The 16,015-nt window shown below is 40.6% G+C and overlaps 1 protein-coding gene across 1 annotated transcript in view; it reads left to right on the top strand.

Annotated features, from left to right (window-relative positions):
* Window positions 1-16,015, top strand: part of bmpr1bb (bone morphogenetic protein receptor, type IBb) — a 56,364-nt gene that overhangs the window by 29,615 nt on the left and 10,734 nt on the right. The window contains exon 6 of the mRNA XM_085279617.1: window positions 8,559-8,887. Within this exon, the coding sequence (XP_085135743.1) occupies window positions 8,800-8,887 (88 nt within the window). The 5' untranslated portion in view covers window positions 8,559-8,799. The remainder of the gene's footprint in view (window positions 1-8,558; window positions 8,888-16,015) is intronic.

Raw genomic sequence — 16,015 nt, forward strand, 5'->3', positions numbered from 1 at the left:
AGACACCTGTCCACAGCCTCAAACAGTCAGACTCCAAACTCCGCCATGGCCAAGACCAAAGAGCTTTCGAAGGACACCAGGAAAAGTATTGTAGACCTGCACCAGACTGGGAAGAGTGAATCTACAATAGGCAAGCAGCTTGGTGTGAAAAAATCAACTGTGGGAGCAATCATCAGAAAATGGAAGACATACAAGACCACTGATAATCTCCCTCGATCTGGGGCTCCACGCAAGATCTCATCCCGTGGGGTCAAAATGATCATGAGAACGGTGAGCAAAGATCCCAGAACCACACGGGGGGACCTGGTGAATGACCTGCAGAGAGCTGGGACCAAAGTAACAAAGGTCACCATCAGTAACACACTACAACGGCAGGGAATCAAATCCCGCAGTGCCAGACGTGTTCCGCTGCTGAAGCCAGTGCATGTCCAGGCCCGTCTGAAGTTTGCCAGAGAGCACATGGACGATACAGCAGAGGATTGGGAGAATGTCATGTGGTCAGATGAAACCAAAGTAGAACTTTTTGGTATAAACTCAACTCGTCGTGTTTGGAGGAAGAAGAATACTGAGTTGCATCCCAAGAACACCATACCTACTGTGAAGCATGGGGGTGGAAACATCATGCTATGGGGCTGTTTTTCTGCCAAGGGGACAGGACGACTGATCCGTGTTAAGGACAGAATGAATGGGGCCATGTATCGTGAGATTTTGAGCCAAAACCTCCTTCCATCAGTGAGAACTTTGAAGATGAAACGAGGCTGGGTCTTCCAACATGACAATGATCCAAAACACACCGCCCGGGCAACAAAGGAGTGGCTCCGTAAGAAGCATTTGAAAGTCCTGGAGTGGCCTAGCCAGTCTCCAGACCTCAACCCCATAGAAAATCTGTGGCGGGAGTTGAAAGTCCGTGTTGCTCGGCGACAGCCCCAAAACATCACTGCTCTCGAGAAGATCTGCATGGAGGAATGGGCCAAAATACCAGCTACTGTGTGTGCAAACCTGGTAAAGACCTATAGTAAACGTTTGACCTCTGTTATTGCCAACAAAGGTTATGTTACAAAGTATTGAGTTGTATTTTTGTTATTGACCAAATACTTATTTTCCACCCTGATTTACGAATAAATTCTTTACAAATCCTACCATGTGGATTCATGGATTATTTTTTTTCACATTCTGTCTCTCACAGTTGAAGTGTACCTCTGGTGCAAATTACTGACCTCTGTCATCATTTTAGGTGGGGGAACTTGCACAATCGGTGGCTGACTAAATACTTTTTTGCCCCACTGTGTATATGTGTATATATATATATATATATATATATGAATGTTGCAATTATTAAATTAAAATTAATATATTTGCCATCTTGGGTGGCACAGTGGTTAGCACACTCACCTCACAGCAAGAAGATACTGGGCTCGAATCCAGATTCTTCCAGCTGACGCCTTCCTGTGTGGAGTTTGGAACTTGTGCCTACATGTGCTCTTTGACTTCCTGCTACAGCCCAGACTTTAAAACCAGACCTTAGTAAGCCAATGACGGACTGATGTGCTTCTTTGCCAGAAAGTTTAACAATCGCCAGTCTAAAAGCTTCCAAAATTAAACAACAATGTAGTGTAGTTATAGTTAGCTTTATCCTGAAGCTACTGCTTCATCCCATCATTTGACTCTTAATAAACAAATCATATTAATTATTGAATATTTCTGTTTTTATAGAAGATAATGTAGTCTAGTGGAGCGGGGTCAAAGACAGGCAGGCTGCCTTAGCAGCATTCTAAAAATACAAAGTCCATGAGGCCAAAGCAAAATACTTTCCAACAAAACTTTAACCAGACAGGAACAACTAAGGGGAGATTAACAGAAACACTGAGAAAGAACACAGGAGAGACACACTGAGGGTTAATCAGGGGAATAAGACAAGGTACAGGTAAAACCAATCAATTAGATGGAGGACAGAAAAGCAGCGCAAAGGTAAAACAGACAAAAGACTACTAAAAAAAAAACAAGTAGTAACAGGAAAGCAGACACCAACTTAACAAAAAAAAAAATGCAAGCAGACACAATGTGGGCCAAACTAAAGAAATACAAAAATAAAATGCCCAAGCCTGAATGAAATCAAAACAGAATAATCCCTCTAACCAAATTCAGAAAACTAGAATAATCATAAAAACCAAAAGACAGCAAAATGTATTCCTAAACAAAACTAGGGCTCAAAAGTAACAAAATATGCAGATTAGCTAGGAAATCCAAAATAACCCCAAAAAAACCATGACCCTCAGTGGCTAAACATGTAATTGAATTAAAACCACAGCCAAAGAACAAAAACTGAATGTTGTCACAAAATAAGCTGCATGGCCATGATGAAAAGGGACAAGCATACAAATTAAAAAGAAAAAAAAGTTTAACTCTGCCTTGTATCAACAGTTCAAGCTGGGCTGGTGATGTAATGGTGAGGGCGGTATGTTGTCGGCACACCATCATTAAAATACAACAGTCCCTGAGTGTTGTTGCTGACCATGTCTATTATGACCACATTGTCTCTCATTATCTCTCATTATTATTAAATGTTTATTTACTTTAAATGAAAGAAACAAGGAAAGAACTTCAGATAGCCCTGATGTGTAGCATAATCAGAGGTGTAAATTAGAGCATGCTTGAAGAAATTTAGTGTGTAATGTTGTTTAGTGCAAAATAAAAGGGCAACAAGAAAAGAACATTGTGTAAAAAAAAAAAAAGAAGAAGAAGAAAACAGGTGTCTGAGGGAAGAGAGCCACACAGGAGCTGAGCTCTGAGGGCTTTTATTGAGCTGGCACACTGGTCCCAAGTGCTGCTGGTGTCACTGGAAACGAGCCACACCAGCCCAATAAGGGCCGCAGATGAGACACAAACAGGGCTAAAGAAGCTAGAGTGGAGTGGGTATTCACCTTATTTATGTCATAAAAACAGGCAGAACTGGATTACATTTTAAGATTTTAATTTGATTACACAGGCAATTAAGCAAGTACTGGGTTTCGTAAGATCTCAGATTGTGGGAATTTGCATTTTACAATTGAAATATATGTAGGGGTATGACATTAAAAAATGTTTCCGTCATGATAAAATAACTTATTCACAATGCACTATAAAATGCAAATACAGCTTTACATGTCCTCTCTGCATTCATTTTACTTGACTAGCTGGAGGCAGTGTGCAGTGAAAAGTTTATGAGGTTCACAAACTTTTGACATTTATAGTCTGATGAAGAAAGTGCACGGTTGCGACAGACTTAATTATTACTTGCGAACCGTGCATTTAATGGTCGTCTTGATGCCGTAAATGCTAGTACGTGGATACGTGTTCCCAGAGAATTTCAGAGGAGTTTACAAGCATTGTTATTTTCCATCAGACAGGTCAGATCCCGAATCAAACATAATTGCATTACATATTCTATCACAAGCTTTTTAGTTTCAGTTTGAAACTTCAGATGAGCATTTAACAGCCAGCACGAACCCTCCAGCGTTTTGTCATTAACAACAATAATATTGGCTGAGAAAAGTGATTCAACAGAAGTGTGATCATGTTTCAGTGCTCTCCGTTGTCACGTCGTAGTGTCATGAAGAAAGAGACGGTGAGACGGACTGAGTGAGAGAATGAGACAGCATGACAGACAGAGGGAGGGGAAGGAGGGAGAATCTGGCTGTGACAGCCTTTTCACTCTTTATGAATGGAGTTTTTCTTCCCACTCAGCATTCTAAAAAGTATTCGTCAATCTCAGCGCAGTGATTTGGCCCTACTATTGTGGGAATCTTTAATATTCATGAAGATCTTTCTTTTACTTGAAGGTTGAGGCTTTGCTGGGGATATTCACATTCTCCCAATATAGTTACTGTATATATTTATATTCTGAATTATCCTTAGAGATTCAGTAGAGAAGGTGTCCTGTCTACACATGGGCATTGTTAAGTCTTAGCATTGTAGGCCTATTTGGAAATAAAAAAAAATCCAAAACAAATACATATAAAACAATAGAATGGAACATGGTCTTCGCATTATTTTAATGCCTCACGCAGGAGTAAAGTGACGGAGAGTTAAGGTGCAGATGAGACACCAAAAGAGTGACCAAGGTTCTGTTCTATTCAGTTTAGATTTAGTTATGCAGCACTAATCAAAAGCTGCCCCAAGGTGCTTTAGACCTCCTACAATATAGTATTCTGGAGAAAACCCCAACAATCAAATGAACCCCTATGAGCGAGCACTACGCAATGGTGGCAAGGAAAAAACATTTCTATGCTGATGACATTCAGTTGTATGTCTTTTAATCCTCACCAGCTGGATAGGCTGTTTAACCTTGATTTGTGCTTGGCCCTTCAGTTACCTTGACCTGAGCTTGAACAAAACTGAGGCCAAGATCATAGCGCCTCCCGATTTACATTCTGAAATCAGTCAGACTCTTACTGCTTTTTGTTCAGCTGCTAAATCCAGTGTTCAGAATCTTAATGCAATATTTGATTCCTTCCTCTTGCATGTAAAGTCTCTTTTTATCTCAGCTTCTTACCAAATGCACTGCTGGGCGCAGTGTTCAATCACATGCTCAGAATCTGCTGTTCCACCTACAAAACTGAAGACCAGGCGATAGAGCTTGTCAGTCTGGGCACCAAGGCTTTGAAAGAGTCTGCCACTAAAATTACATTTAGCTGACTCTGTGGAGTCTTTTGAAAACCAGTTAAAAACCTTTTTGTTTAACCAGGTACCTTCATTAATTTTTAATTAATTACATATCTTAACTTGTTTTTGTAATTTTTATGGCATTAAATTTTCTTATTTATTTTACACTTTTTTGCGTACATTACTTATCTATATTAAAATACACACAGGCAGGCACGCACACGCACACACACACCTACACACACACACACACACACTCAACATATTGAATGCTTGTTTGATGAAGACTGTCAGATTGATAGAGTTTGTGAGTATTGTTAAGTTGCTAATTCTCATCTTCACGTTTATATAAGACCACTAATTTCACTGTTGATTAGACAAAAGCTGTGATCTCAGCGATGTCACCTGGATCTCTGAAAACTAAAAGACAGAGCAGTAGTTCAGCTCCATTGTATCAAATGTGGTTAATAATCTTTTCTTATAACTCAATGAAGAAAGGAAGCTAATCTTTGTCCTGCTGGATGATGAAGATAGTGTCACGCTTTCCTGACTCTCGCACCCCGATTGGACCATTTGGTCTAGACAGCTGTGTTGTCACGGTAATAAAGTGCTTTCCAGGATTCGGTGACAGCCGTTTTAACGCTGAGCTGCTGAAAATCCTCCTAATTTCACAGAGCTGAGGGTCAGTTTGGCCCCAGCTGAAAAATCGTTCAAGACACGCATTCCATCTTCTGAGAGTAATTTCATCATCTGTGTTCTGCCATGGCTTTTTGTTTCACAGGTTAGCGGTGATTTTTCACAGTCGTCTATCCCGTTCCTCTTGCTGTGTGATGAAATGCGTGCCCGCTTCTTTAAAGTCACTTTCTGAAACAAAAAACATGGCTCATTTTCATGGTGCATTGCAATGCTAGTGCGGGTATTAAAGTAGGGTCTCTGTTTCAAAAGAAAATGTTTACTTTATGAAATGGAGACAGATTATTACAAACAATGCAATAATTGATCTCTGACTGCTAGAGGGCAGAATGTGAAGCACATAAAATCTGCAAAACGAAGTGACAATAATCTCTGAGCTAATCTACTCTCCACACAAGCCCTCCAAGTAGCACAGCACCCAGTTTACTAAGCCAGAGCTATGGTAGAGCAGCACCAAAGAAGTTACTGTACCTAAAATGGCAAGTGAAAGGGGCTCATACAAGTATGTGGTTTATAGAAGAAACAAAAAACAAGAATTTTTTTATTTTATTCAGGTAAAAGCAGTAATTTGTTCTTTTCAAATAGCTTAGTGTAGTGCAATTTCCCTCATGTCATTTTGCTATTTTACCCATGCTATTGTACTGCTATTTTACTGCTCCTTTTCATGCTTACTGGAATCATTTGGGATTTATTGGAACTGTCCTGAATTTTTTAAGTTACAGCATACAGCAATAAAGCAACAATATTGTCAGAAAAGAGCAGTGAGAAGAGGGTTTTTGCAATGCATCGATGAGCTCTAATCAGAACCAACAGGGAGAAGGAAAAATCTTTAGTCTGATGAAGAAATTTTGAGCAGACATAAAAATAAAATGAGGTTATAAAAAGATATGTCCCAGGATGGTCACCCAACCATTCTAATAAAAGTGTCTCACTGGGGACATGTGCATGCACGCTTTTTTGGCTATGTATTTTTTGGCCCATGAAAGCCCTTCTTCGGCTTTGTGACCTTTTGATAACTCTGCATAATATTGTGCACAGGAAAGTACATCTGAATCAGTGGGTGTCTTTTGACCTAAACCCACCCTGTGGTCAGAGGATATTTCATCGCAAACAAACTAGACAGTAATAGTTGTTGCACATTATATTTCACACTGTAAGCAATAGTCATTAAATGAGTTCTTCATTTATTTAGGTCTGCAGCTTCTTAAAGGTGCAAGGCTGCAAGGCCTGCAAGAGAACAATTTATTAAGGAAAGATCAAGCCAGTACAAGCTGAAATATTCAATCCGTGATATTGACCAAGGTGTAATTCATACATTTAGAACAAAAAAATGGTTAAGATCATCATAGATTTTATTTTCCTAGAAAGACAGAGCCACGTAGGGAATTCCCATTTATTTTGAATTGATGATTGATCCTACAGCTGACTATGAGACAAACAATTTCTCAAGCAGTATAAATCATCTCTAAATATGTGTGATAGCAGATGTGCTATCACACAGGAAAGGAAGAATTAATTTAACTGAAAATAGCTCTTGCAACCAGTCTGCCCCACTTTGAACCCCTTTGTTTGGTGGAGTGACGCCCACCTACGGAGCTGCTTACTCCACTGGGCCCCCCATCACTGGCCTTTGGGCCCAAGTAGGCTGTGTGAGAGTCCAGAGAGGCTCCACGCTGGGCATTTGATGGAGCGCAGTAGGGTGTGTAAGGTGCAATGACCCATTCACATTGCTCCCCACGCGTTCATGCTCCAGAATAGTCTGACTTATCACATGTAATACACAGAGATGCACAAATCAGGAGTGACAGCTTTAAGGCTGGAGCACTAAAAAGACGAAGAGGCTTCTGGGAGCCGATGTTCCCACCCAGTGAGACTTTCGGAGGGGACAGTTGTGGGTGGAGAAGCCCATTTGGCTGTTGTTGTTTTTGCCTTCTTTTAGCACCACATTTGCTTTTGTTTGTGTCCCCTTGAACCATTTGGAATGAATGAAACTCCACCCAGAAGACCCATACATACGGCATGTGATTGTGGAAATTCTTCCCTCTCGGAAATGTTTATGATTTCTATAGGCGCTCTTGTAGAGTTGACGCAATTTGGCACACGGCTTAGTCAATCCTCTTGACTTTTGCTGTGCAGTGTGTCCCTATTATTATTCATGTTTCTTCTGTTCGGTTGTAAGTTTGCAAGTGTGCTGGATTAGTGTGAAGTTGCAAAGTTGTGGCGGTGCCTGGAGGTGTGAGCTCTAATCGCCTCTAATCACCTGACGTGTGATGGGCTGATCCCTGCTGAAGCTCTTCGCGTGGTTGTGTTTTCACCCCTTTAACACACAGGCTCACTGGAGCAACTGAACAAGATTGAGCCTTCATCTGCACTTTAATACCATACTGTTAGTTACAGATTAATGCCTGCGCGATTTTTGCCATTCACACAACACCTGCGTCTGCAGCTGTAGCTCAGCACACTTTAGGTCAAGATGGGGTTGTGGAAAGGTCGGTTTCTTTTCCTTTTTCCCTCTGATGATTATTGTGGAATGCGTCGCCTTTCTTCTTCAACTATCAAACAAATGAAAGGTGCAGATGAAAGCCTTTTATTTTATAATCTTTCTTAAGATTTTCTAATTGTTAAGTGGGAGACTTAGATGCCATTAAATAACCTCTGCGGTGAGAAAGACGTAAATGTCATGTCTGGAGCACTGGTGCCGAGCCAAGATGGATAACCTGCAATAACCTATTTGTATTAACAACAAATGCAAATTTTCCTCTAGATTCTTGCTTTAGTTGTTCATACTCTCTCTGCATTGCATGATTTGATATCAGTTTGCTTTACCATAGTATATATACACATGTCCTCTGTAAGTTTATAGTCTTGAGTTCACTCTGTAGCTTCTGTGTCTCTCTTGGCATGCTGTGTGTTTGCACCAGTTCATAATGGCTTCACTGCTACCTTTCACACCTCACGGAGCCTCATGCTTGCATCCATCGCCCCGGTTCACCCCCGAATGCCCCCTCTGCACTGCTGTCTTTTCTGGGTATGAGGGATGAGAAAATTTGCACCGTGTGCCTGTGTTGTAGCAGCACCTCGGGGATGTGTAGATATACTCAGCTGTTCCCTCTGCGGTGGACATCGAAAGGGCTGGACAAATAGCACAGTGAGAGAGCAACAAAGTAACACTCTCCTCCCTCTCCCCTCTCTTTTGCTCCCCCCCCCCCCCCCTCTTTTCTCAGTGTCTGTCTCTCCCAGGCTGTCAGTGTGGAGTAGTGCTGGAGGCTGCAAGGCGACTGTGCTGTGGGAAGTTGCTGAGAGTGCTGAGGGGGAAGTCACTCACAGAGAAACACTTGTACAGAAAAAAGCACTGAGCCTCTTTCACCAGAAGGATATAAAGTGCACTCTCGCACCTCCTCCTTGTTGCGCGGGGTGTGTTCGCTGTGCCAGGACCTCAGGGGCTTAAGGAAAGTTAATGCTGGCATGATGGTGGTGTTGCTGCCTCAGGAGTGGGCCTGGCAGGCTGTTCTCCTGGTGACTGGACTAGCATCACTGAGGCCTGGGTCTGATGGTGAGTGTTTTGATGTTTCTGCTGTCCTGCTGTCTTTATGTTTTGATTAACCATTTGGCTTATATCATAGGCATGTTTTCTTCCTGTGTATGTTGAGACTAGACTGGTTATGCACTTCTTTTACTGGTTGAGTTAGAAGCAAGTTTTCACATGTTTTATAGGCGATATCATACGCTGACAGGTTGATCGTGCTAGCTGTGCACTAGTCGGTCTATTTTTTGCCCTGGGGTATTTATGATGAAAAGCTATTATGATCTCCACAGGGGCTGCCATGAAAACCGGTGTGCATTTATCTCCGCTGTCCTGTCCACCCCCCCACCCCCCCAACCCTCATGTCCCCAAATCCCCGTTCATGTTTTGAATTGTTTGAAGATGGACAGCCAGTTGTCTTTTATTATGAATGCCAGCAATGTCACAGTGCCCCGTAAGGTTGTGACAAGCTGAACTCCCAGTCTCAAGAAAATGACGCTTGGTTGGAGTAGGTCAGTATGGGTATTACCATGTTTAGGTGGTTTTCAGTTTTTATTGCTATTTGCAGATATTATGACACATAAATCAACACTTAAATTATTTGTTTGAAATCTAAAAATTTCAAAATTAATCAATGAATTCTGCAATTTTTCATGTTGCATTTTCTTTTTCTTAAAACCTTTTACACCAACTATTACAGATAATTAAAAAAAAAAAAAGTTAGTCCTAATATTAAAAAACAGAAACATTAAAAAAATCATTAGTTGCACCTTGACTTTCATACTTCGTAACAACAGAGTTTGGTGTCAAGCTATAAAACCAGCATCTGCTTGCACACAGTAACATGCAGTGTTTATAAATTCTGCCATAAAGAGATGGTCTGGAAAATTTCAGCATGACTCTTAGCTGTGAGTGGATTTCCCTTAAGTGATAGATGGCATGCCACTTCTCTCATTTGTTCACCCAGTGCTGTGTTGGCCTCATCTTGCTCTCCGTTAGTTAAATTGTTTTCTTAGTATAGGATAGGGGCTCATTGGAAAACGGAAGGCTTCAGAAAAAAAGTTGCTCTTGCTGATGAATCCTTTTTAGTGAATTAGCCCAACTCAGATCTAAACTATGCGGGTTACTGGAGCAAAACTCATCAAAAATGCCTCCGAAGAGCAACATTGATTTTCACTCTTCCAAAACTGCAGCGTTAACTAACTGGAGGCAAAGTGTCTGCTTATTCCTGTCAGCACAGACTGATAAATACTTCCCGAAATGAAGCTGAAGAGCTTCTTGGAAAAGTTTTATACTAAGGTTATTCTTGAGCTTCCTTAGTTTCACTCCCCTATGCTCAGCCTTTTCCCCCACTAACTTTTATCAATACCTTTTCTGTTTCCCCTGTGATTTGATCTTTTAAAGGTCACCCAAATGAGTTTAACATGTGGGAGGTAGCCCATAAATCTAAGTAGCACAGCCAGTTTGCCACCTGTTTCCCTAGGCTGGTAAGGTTCACAGAGAATAGATGAGTCCAAACACTGTTCATCCTGTGGCAATGCAGTGGAAATATAAAAAATATGGTCGGTTATATCATAATAAGTTAGGCTTTTTTGAAACTGATACATTGATATGTGTTAATTTCCTCCTAGCTATATTTTGGGTTAGGTTTTCCCCATGTTTGTCACTGATCGATAAAATATCTGTGGTATCGCTGCTGTTTCAGCTACTACCATTCAAGGAAAAAATGAACAAAAGTTGACGCGGGAGAAGTTGACATGGTATGTGTTTGGCTTAGTGACGTGAAAATATAAAAGGTCTGAAAGCTTGCTTGAGTACACTGGAGGAATTCTCTTGAAAGATGTTTATAATCAGGAGTCTTCACTGAAGAGCTGCTACTAAAGTAACTTGCCATTTATATTTTACTTCCAGCGATCTTCACATATTTGAAAAATGTGCATTGAACATGCAGTGGTTTAGACAGCCTGCAGGAAAACCTGAATAAGTTTAATGTTCTGTAGGTAGTGTTACATTTTTACTGCAATTAATAATTATGTTATTTATACGAGACAAAAGTCTTGACTAATGCACGTACTGCATACATTATTTGAAGTTATCTTAAATGGAGATCGAGCGTTCTTGGATGCTCAAGGAGGATGATGCCTAACTCAAAATCTTCCAGACAAACATGCAGAGGTTTTTGCTCAGTACTTTGCAAGGACAAAAATTATATGCAACAATAATATACCTTTCCTTTGGAACATGTTTGTGAAGCTAAGCGCTGCACAGTAAGGTCAGAGTGTAGCGTGGCGTAGCGGTCCAGCAGTACAAAACAGCAGCAGTTGGTCCTCAGCAGGACCGAGCTCCTTCAGCGTTCTGTGTGCTGCTTCCTGTCAGGATGTGGATACGGTTCCCCCACACAGAATTTGATCCCCAGGCAGATGTGCTGCTCTAGCGGTCAAGCCTGGGAATAAAAACTCTATATGTGTGTGTCTGTGTGTGTGTCTATTAGTCCTTCATGTGAACCATGTTAATATATCTGCTTTGTGAGGTTTGGAAACTTGGGACTATTTTTGTGAGTTTTAAGAACGTACTGAAGGGACTACTAAACCCTAGTTGAATCCTTTTGAAATATGAAATTATATAAAAAGGCCCTGTTGTCTAACAATTAGTTAACAAAGTTAACTATGTTTGCAGGCTTCAGCTGGGATTCTTACTAGACTTTAGAGGTGGAAGCAGGTGGATTTTGTGATTGTGCAAAAGTCCTTAGTCAAAGGCAAACATACTTGAAAATGGAATATATAAGGCAAAAAGAGAGTTTGTGTAATTTTAATGAGCTTCAAATTTAGAATTGGGTATGAGCACCTTTATTATTCCCCACAGCCTAAACTATATTAGCCAAGCTTTCTTTAGGTATCCTTCAGTAATAGTTGTCCAGGGTTTTTGGAGGACATTCAAAGCTCTTCTTTAGGTGCTGCGTGCTTCTTCTTTTTTTTTCATTTTCTGCCAAGATGATTCCACACTGTTTTTGTCTATCCGGTTATGCTTTTAGCACACAGACAGTGTGTTTGAGAACATTGTCACTGCTGAAAAATAAAGCTGTTGCAACCAGATGTTGTCTAGATGGTATTACATGGTTGATCAAAATATGATTTGATAAGATCCCATCAACACTGTCTGAAATGTAGTTTTTGACAGCCACCCTTCCACTGAGTGCTACTGAGGCTTCAGTGAACGGTAGACTGATGAACTGAACGGTCAGATTTATCTCTCAGGTCCTGCATCAGGTGCATTTGGTGGATTTTTTCCTATGTCTTATCAACATGATTTTCAGATATCTGCTGGAGATGGTTTCTTAAGACTGCCACTTTTCCCCTCAACTAGACCAGTTTGCTCAATTTTCTTAAGGACACTCTGTACAGGATACTGAGAAGTTTTTAGCTAATAGCTCTTTGGGAATCATGTTGTTGGTGCAAAAATACTTTTTATACTGTCAAACTGTGTTATTTTTGTCATTTTCCATAGAGTCAACTAAAGAAATGGGAAGAAACTATGTTTTTTAGACATGCTGCTAGTAACAAAGAGCCTAAAGATGCATTTTAAAATTGGTTCCTGTAATGTCTAGACACAACACTGATTCATCCCTTCATTAAGGTGTCCTTTTATGCTTGACTGCACTGAACTGGGCTGAAAAAGCATCCATTGTTCATAGAAAAACTTTGAAAGACCTTCAAAAAGCTTGGAGAGCTATTGTTGAAGACCCCTTTAAAACTTTACATGGAAGTCTGTAAAGCTCCTTGAAAGCAAAACATACGTAATGTAGGGGTGGCTCAAGATTTTTGCGCTATCCTGTATGTCTTCAAGTTTTTCACCCTAAGATACTACTCTCCTGGCTGTACTTTCATATTTAACATATAGACATGTGAGTGTACTATGCTATACTTACAATATACAGTACTTACATAGATTAAACAACCTTAAGTACAAAAGAGAAGCGTCTGCCCACATTTCCTTTTTTTGGGGGGTGCAGAATGGCTAAGGTGACATATTGTGGTGGCGCTATGGCTGCAGTCTGTAATGAACCCCAGAATTTTTCAGTCGCTTGTGGCTTTTTCCAGTAAGTCCAGACCACATGAATAGATAGACGAGCAGTGAGACGCGTTGATGGGAATTGTGGGCAGATAATGTTAAAAAAAAAAAAAGAGAAAATGGGTTTGAGATGAGACAGATACACTTGTGGTGTCAGCACCTACACCTGTTTCTTGTCTATCAATGTGTGTGTTCGTCAGCCAGTGTGTGTCTGTCTGCAAACATTTTGCAAGATTCATACAATTATATGCAAGATTAAGAAGTTTAGTGCATCTGCGCACCCTATATATAGGCCTCTGTGTCTCTGTCTCTTTATGTTGCCGGCATCTGTTGTGAATAGAGCAGTTATTTCGTCTGTCTGTGTGTACATCTGCCTGTGTTTGAGTATTTGCATGTGGATATAGCAGCTCTTTGCTGTATTCACACCCATATGTAGAATTTAGTTTCTGACAGTGGAGCTATTTTTTTTTTTCGAGGGTGGGATTTGAGAAAAATGCAGGGCAGGGTCAACTCCATAAATTTGTCGTGGCATTATTGCTCTGTCTGGTGGGAGCCCCTGTCAGTCCTTCAGAAAGGCAGCCGATAAAGAGAAAACAGGTTGGTGGAAGCTGTGCGCTGGAAACCGATGACCTGATGTGGGTGTAGCAGCAGCAGAGAAGAAGAAGCGAAGAGTGTGGAATGTGCTCCTCGGACACTTTCTTGTGTGTGCGTGTACAATATGCGCACATGTGTGAGTGTCTCATGTGGCACAGGCCTTTGAAGCCTGTAGGGGGTTAAGAGGAATGAGAGTGCAGTGGCAGGGTGGAGGAGGATGTATGGGCCCTTTGCAGGTTGGTTGTGACCCCCTCAGGGTCAGAGTGCACCCGGCAGACAAGGGGGAAGATGCCTCTTTTTGAGAAGGTGATTTATCATGGCCACCTGGAGTAACTTATCCTCCTCTGTACCCATGACGAACAGTTAACAGTCTGTGCAGTGGTCACAGCTCACAGATTCAATGCCTGTTGTCTAGTCTGTGAAGTCTGCTCCTGTTATACAGCTCTGTTAATTGGAGTGCTTATTTTTCAAGGCATGCAAACCCCGTCACATCCCATTGTTGTTACCGTTTTGATTAAAATCTTTTATTTGTAATAAAGAAAAAGGAAAGTAAAAAAAGTTCAATGAAACAACAATGTAGCACCTCAAACTGACTCAACTTAAAACAATCAGTAAAAGTCGAACATTTGGTTAGAATAAGGAAAAATGGAAGCACGTCTTCCATTAGAACTGCCAAAAATAAAGACGTTCATTTAAAAAAATGCATGTCTTAAAAAACGTTTAAAAAAAACACACCCAAAAAACCTAACAAACAGAACATGTTATCAAGTGGGAATTTCCATGATTCTTCCATGATGGCTCCCATTTGTCAGTGCTGCCATTATAAGATTGTTACAGAGGTCATAGTCATGCTTCGCTTAGCACTATAAAAAAGGAAGGAGGTTGTGTCACAAACAAGGCCAATATTGCTCAGTCACAGCCTTCAGAAATGAACAGAAATGAGAAACATGGTCATAAAGGTGGCAGATAAACTACCGTCAATAATGCAGACATGTTTGGAAAAGTTCAATCCAGTGTGGAAGCGCTCGCATTTACAGTGCCACTGATGGTGATGAGCTGTGACTGAAGGCTCTCCAGCTGGAGTAATTCACCATAATTACACTTCGCTTGCTCAGAGGGTGTGTGTGTGTGTGTAATATTGTGTCAGAGACAGAGGAGCTGCCTGTGGAATGTGTGAGGGATGCAGATCAGGTTTCTGGGTGACCTTCAGCGTGCTACGTCGCTGACAATGCAAGTTTGTGTGAGGGTCCATGTAAGCTTATGCATCTCCAAGACGAGAGTAAATATAAGGAGGAAACGAAACGAAAGGTGGGCAGTATATATATGTGCATACATGGGTGACAGTGCACTGGTGTAGTAGTTTAAAGTAGTTCATAGTAATGAGTCAAACTTAATGTGATTTCCAGTCACATTAAGTTATAGGACACAGAATATTAGTAGAATTTGATGCCACTCTCCTGCAAATACAAATAATGAGGCGATAATGAGTAAATAAATAAACCTCCAGGGTCTGCAGATGGAAGTTGGGATGTTGAAAGGCTGGAAACAGCAGGAAATGATGAAAGGTGGTATTGGCAGTGAGATGTAAGAGAGTGAGGGATGAGACATTCTGCAGCTAGACCACCTAATTGGGAGAATGCATGTGACACATTATGTGAGAGTCAGTGTGAAGAAAATGTCACATCTTGGTTATTTTCCTGTCTTTAGTTTAAGAGAGGTAGTTTCTCTTTGATTTTTTTCTTCCCATCATTGAGGCTTTTTAGTAATTTGTTGAACATCAGTGACTGTGCAGTAAAATTACTCATATGTACAGCAGGCTTTAAAACTTGTTGGATAAATACTTTCATTATGACTTCCATAACAGACAGTTTGTATTGTAGTGAGGTTGAGGGCCCATCCAATAGTGATTTTCGGCCTTATCTATATCCTCAATTTCAAATTGATGGCAGCAACATAACTATATTTTTAATGAGATACCACAATGTCTCTGTTTAAACACTTGATACATTTTCTGTGTTCTACTGTGAATAAAATGTGAGTTTATAGAGCTTGCAGATCGTGTTCTGTTGTTTAAAATTTTTACACAGCCTCCCAACATTTGTTTAATTGGAATTATATATTGGTCCATCAGTCAATGAACTGGCGGATACGATAGAATCTGCATACTTTGTACAGCAAGCTATAAAACTTATTGCCTTCATGTCAAACAATATGTGTAATCAAGCAAGTTTATTTATAAGTACAAATTGTTTGAGACTAATCTGTTCATAGCCAAATGAACTGTTTAGAAAATATGTAATCCATGTGCTGCTCTACGTAATGCTCATTTTTGTGTTTATGTCATTGCAGTTAAGTGCTGTCATGGTACAACGTGCACCTTGTTTACCAAAAGATTAAGTGACTCAGAGCTCTTCAAGACAGAAAGTTCCTTACAGACTCGTGAAACATTCCATTCTTGTGTCCTTGTTTTGAATATTTGCAAAACAGATGTGATAA

This window comes from Mchenga conophoros, linkage group LG7, assembly GCF_057382185.1.
Source record: "Mchenga conophoros isolate Kocher_MC1m ecotype Shallow Benthic linkage group LG7, M_conophoros_male_GT1.1, whole genome shotgun sequence".
Lineage (NCBI taxonomy): Eukaryota > Metazoa > Chordata > Actinopteri > Cichliformes > Cichlidae > Mchenga > Mchenga conophoros.